The following is a 5,263-nucleotide window of genomic DNA, read 5'->3' on the forward strand; positions in this document are numbered from 1 at the left end:
TGCCCCCTGGGTCACCCCTGTGCCAGTCTCGAGGGCTTTGCCTTCAGTGCTGGCCCAGACATGGGGCTGGCAACACTGGGAGAACAAACACAGAGCTTGGAAGGGGGCTGCTGAGCCACCCCCACCTCCCTCCCCGGACCCTACAGAGGCACCCACCAAGAACAAGAGCCAGGCGCGAGTGGATGGGCAGGGAGGTGTTCACAGCCCCATGGGGTTACGTGGGGTGGGAGACCATGGGACAGGGGAGCTTGGGGCCAGGCTTGGCTACAGCAAGCTGTGACAAGAAACACCCACCACGCCCCATGTCCCAGCCCCAGGGAGCTGCAGCGGAAGGGAAGGGCTTTTGCTGGGATCCCTGGGACCTGGGGCTCAGCCCCGAACCCTCACTTGGAAATGGGGAGGACGACTGCGTTGTGTCCACATGGAGCAGAGCAGAGGAGCAGATGCCAAGCAGGATGAGGCTGCCCCTGGCCTCACAGCAGTGCAGAGCCAGCAGTGACACAGGGACATGCCACTAGACCAGCTCCTGGTCTGCCCAGAGGGGACGGAGTGGCAGGAGGCCAGTTGCTTTCCCTCCCATCAAGCCAGAGCAGAAACCCACCAGCATCCAGCCAGGGCAGGGAGTGACCCCGTGGCATGCTGATCCTGCAGCAGAGCCCAGCGGCAGCTGCCCTCACAATCCACCACATCCCAAACCTGCTGGCTGTTTAACCAATGACAGGGACTGTTTTGACAGCCTGCAGCAGGAAACAGCCCCGTGGGACCACCGGGGCCAGCCCCCCACCAGCAGGAACAGCACGACAGCCACCCGCCCCGGGGTGGCTCCTCAGTTAGCACCGGGCTCAGCAAGGGTATCGCCTTCCCTCTCCAGGGGCCAGGAGCTGTGTTCCCAACAGCTTTGTTTAGGGCTTCATCTCCTGCAATTTCCTCCTCCCCCCAATTTCACTGCTGGTGCAGGAAAGCCACAGCTGCCTCTGTCCTCTGGCTTAGAGACAGCCTCAGCCTCCCAAGTTCCTGCGACTTCATGGCATTACATATTTAAATCCCTTGCTGATGGGTGACGGATGCAGGCACCAAAAGCCTTGTAAAGCTGCTTTGCTCTGAGCGGTGCTGCAGGCAATGGCGTGTCTGCGTGGGACCGCAGGGTGCGGCCCCGCTCCCCCCTCTCAGCAGCACCGGCTCCATCACCTCTCTAACATTTCCGCTGTAAAAGCCAGAGTGTGCGCGCCTGATTGAAGCCAGGCACAGAAAACCCCCTTGCGCCCACACACCTGGGCTCAGCACTTCCCTCCAAGACCCACTGGGGCCCCCCACCCACCACAGCCCCTGACATCTCTCTCCAGACTGGGGAGGCAAATTTAACCCTGCTTGCCAGGAGCCGAGAGCATGCACACCTCTGTTACGATGGGGCTGGGAAGCCCCAAAGCAGCTCACCCAGATGGATTCACCACAGCAGCGAAACAGCCACGGGACATGGGGGACCCCCACTGCCAGGGCTGAGCTGCCCTCAGTGGAGGCAAAGGATGGGGAAAGTGGCTGGGGATGCCCACACTGGTGCTCTGCCTGCCCAGCACCCCAAGGTTATAGCAGCCTCCCAAGATATTTCCTTCCTGGGATCAGGGCTGCTCACCAGGGAGCCTCCCAGCCCTCGTGGATGGGAGATGGGGCACTCCAGGGCTGGGCTGTGCCACCATACAGGCTGTCCCCCACCACAACTACAGGAGCCTGACACATCCCATGCAGCGGGGTGGGTTTGCCTCATCTCTGCACTGCATGGCCCTGCGACAGCTGAGCAAAACCAGCCCAACACCACCCAGACCTGGCAGGAGACAGCATCCCATGGGCCGCTCCACAGCATCCCTTCGGGACCACATCGGAAGGGCTCAGAGATGCAACAGCACTGTGCTGATGGTGGGCAGCTGGTACCAGGCTGCAGCACCCCTCTCCCTGCTGGAGCCCTTGGGCAGCACATGCACCGGTGTGGCACAAGTTGGGCTCACACCACTTCTCCATCTGGATCTAAAACTGCCCCAGGAGGAGATGGTTCAGAAGGGCTACAACAACTCTGCCTCCTTGGGGACCAAACCCAGCCGGTCCTGGAGCCTTCGGGTTCCCAGAAACCAACCCATAAGGCAGAGGAGCCCCAGCCACATGGCAGCAAAGATGCCAGGACGCTGGCAGGGCCAGGAGTCCAGCAGATCCCGGCACTTGGCCTTTTCAGAATGTTCCCACTGAGCATGTGCTCCAGGGCACGTGGCGATGCCCGAGTCTGTCCCAACCTGCTTCCAGCCTTCTTCCCGAGGAGGAGGTGGGAGCAGCTCCCTGGGGCAGGAGACAGACGGCATCGGTCTGCTTGCAGAGAGCACAGAGCATCATGACACGAGTGTTTATGAGAACAGCAGAGCACTAGAGGTTGCAGGGTTTAAATAAACTTGAAATACGACTCAACTTCCTTCCTCAATTTCACAAGCTCCATTTCCTGAGTCTCTGTAGCCGGCCAGGCGTGCTTGGGTGCTGTGGGCAGCTCTGCCACAGGGGCTGCCACTTTCTTTTCCACGAGCTGGGCAGTTTGAAAGTGGCCTCAGGGAGCATTTCTGCAGCCAGCCTGGCTTCTCAGCCCTCTCCCCCCCAAAGATTTTAATGGCCTCTGGGTGAATACGTGCCATCAGCCCTTCCTGACACAGCAACTGCCCCGGCTGTGTAGCAGGGCTGGGCTCCACCTCCTGCAACTGGCACAGTGGGTCCCGCTCCCCCCAACTGCACCCCCGATGCAACTGACAGCACCTGACTGCAAGTTGGGGCGCTGCAGGGAGGGGGGGAAGGCAGGAGATCAACAGTTGTGCTCCCAGATGGAGGGCACGAGCAGGGAACTGGCTGCACTGGAGCCACCCATTTGAAGGTCACCTACAGAAGGAAATGTCAGTTATCGCCTTCCCCAGACCCTGAGGACCACCCCCCCACCAGCAGCAAGGAGCAAGGGTTCCCGGGCCACCCTGCTCAGCACCATCACAGTGGGCGGCAGCTCCCCGTCTGAGACCGTTATAGCGGTGCCCAACCCGACCGCTGCCGGCAGCTCGGCCCCATTGCTTCCTTCTCAGAGGCGTCTGCTGGAGTCGGCAAGCTCAGACGCACCCATGAAGCGACACAGCAGGCTTAGCGCTGATGGGCAAGTGAAGGCAGACCGAACGCTGAAGGCAGACCCTGCCTGCAGGGAGGGCAGGACTCGGGGAAGGATCCAGCCCTTCCTTCTCAGGCAGTGCAGGTCTTAGTTGCAGGTACGAATCAGGCCCTGGGCCAGGATAGCTGCTGGGCCTGCATTTCCCTCTGCCGACAGCAGTGCTGCAGCAGGTACCAGCCATTTCACTCCTGGCATGAAGGAAGTCTAAATAACACCCCAGGGGCCCCAATCAGTGGCTTAGGACCCTCAGTGCCAATGGGGCAAGCCAGGGGTCACCCGAAGGAACGATGGGAACCTGTGAAGTTGACAACAACACACCACAGCATCTCTCCTGCCAGGCCAGGAGAACCAGCAAGAACTGGGGTCCCCCCAAGGACAGGAGAGCCCCACTGCCCCTGCTCCTCTGTCCCCACTCCTCCCACCCCGAGGACTCTGTGAGGCCCCAGAGACGGGTCCCAGCAGCTGCAGCACTCTTGACATCAGCTGGACCATCCCCATCACCCAACCGTTTAACCTCATCAGCACACAGCGCCTTCCTCCAAAGCCCCCATTGCTTCCCAGTGTCCCTGGTCCTTCCCCAGGTCCCGCCTCACTCCCACCAGCAGCACAGACTTTCCCCAAAGAAATGGCACAGTTGGTACACTCATGTTATTATAAAAGGACAAAAGGGGAGCTTTGATCCGTGTCCTGCCACACCCAAGGGGCATTCAACCTCCTCTATGCTCTGATGGCCGAGGGAGGTGGGATCTGTGGACAGGTTTGCTCGGAGGGTGGGGGGGTCTTGGAGACTGCTGCTGCCCTGCTACTCCACCAGTGGAGTGTCATGAACACACACAAAGGAAACCCCTGTTCTGCTTCCAGCCCGGGGAAGGAGGGGACCCATCATCAGCCCCCCCACTGCTGCTTTGGCAGAAAAGCCAGGTGGTCCACAGGGAGAGTGACTCGGCCCTTGCATACTCAGGCCAGCCTCAGCAGCCACCTTCCCGCATGGCACTGCAACCTGCCTGCTTTGTCTCGCAGCCTCCTTGCTCCCAACCCTCCTCCTTTGTTCTGCACACTCACCTTCGCCACCGCATCACCCCAGCTGCCTGGAACCCACCAGCCACACCAAGTGGGATGCCAGTTCACTCCCTCAAGGAGGGGGTGGGACAGAGCTGGACACCCCGGCCCCACTGCAGTGCTGCATATTTAAGTCACCTCCTGGTCCTGATCCCCTCCCCATGCACCAAACAGTCCTCGACCCCATCGCTGGCTGGGGCCAAAGGGATTAGGTGGGAAGAGCCTAGCACAAACGACTCCACAGACACCATCCCCAGTGGCATCCATTCCATCTCCCGGGCAAAAAGGACCCCGGCCTTGAGCCTGGCCTTTGTTAAAAGGCTTCATCCCGAGAGAAATGCAGGATGGAGGACGGGAAGAGTCTAGGCAGCAGGAAATCTGCACCCCCAGCCCCCGGTATCACTCAGTTCCCAGGTCAGTGTCCTGGCACGGACACCCCTGCCTTGGCACAACCCAGCCCTGTCCCTGGGCAGGCACCCCAGCATCACCCACACGAGGGACATGCTGTCACCTCCCCTGCAGCTCCCTCATCCTTTAAAACCACAGCCTGGCCCCAATTCTCAACCTCTCAAAGGGAGCAAGGCAGAAAATCACACCACTGGCTGCTTCCAAGACAGAAAGACTGTACGGGCAGGCAGCGCTGGGAGGTGTCCTGCTACACACACACGCGTGCACACGCACACAGACATGCACACCCGCACACAGACATGCACAGCCCCACACCCATCCTCTCCCTCCATCATTGACGCTGCACCCAGCATCTTTTGTGCTCTCGCTCTGCCCAGCCAGGCAGGCACCGGCCAGGGCAGTGCCCTCTGCAAATCCTCCTCTGAGGGTCAGTGCAGATTGCCAGCAGCACCCCGACCTGCCTCGTGCCATCAGGGGTGCAGACAGGGGGACAGGGCACATCCTGCCCTGCGGGAGCCGAGGCAGGCACAGCCGCGGGGCAGGTCGGTGTAACCTCGTGGGGCTGGACCCGCCGAGACCTGTCCCCAAGGGGGCCCGATCCTCCCCTCGCCCGGCTCC

At 61.0% G+C, this 5,263-nt stretch overlaps 1 protein-coding gene across 1 annotated transcript in view; it reads right to left on the reverse strand.

Moving 5' to 3' along the window:
- Positions 1-4,254, reverse strand: part of KIF21B (kinesin family member 21B) — a 35,645-nt gene extending 31,391 nt beyond the window's left edge. The window contains exon 1 of the mRNA XM_009881352.1: positions 4,241-4,254. Within this exon, the coding sequence (XP_009879654.1) occupies positions 4,241-4,254 (14 nt within the window). The remainder of the gene's footprint in view (positions 1-4,240) is intronic.
- Positions 4,255-5,263: the final 1,009 nt, after the last annotated feature.

This window comes from Charadrius vociferus, unplaced genomic scaffold (assembly GCF_000708025.1).
Source record: "Charadrius vociferus isolate BGI_N301 unplaced genomic scaffold, ASM70802v2 scaffold333, whole genome shotgun sequence".
NCBI classification, from domain to species: domain Eukaryota; kingdom Metazoa; phylum Chordata; class Aves; order Charadriiformes; family Charadriidae; genus Charadrius; species Charadrius vociferus.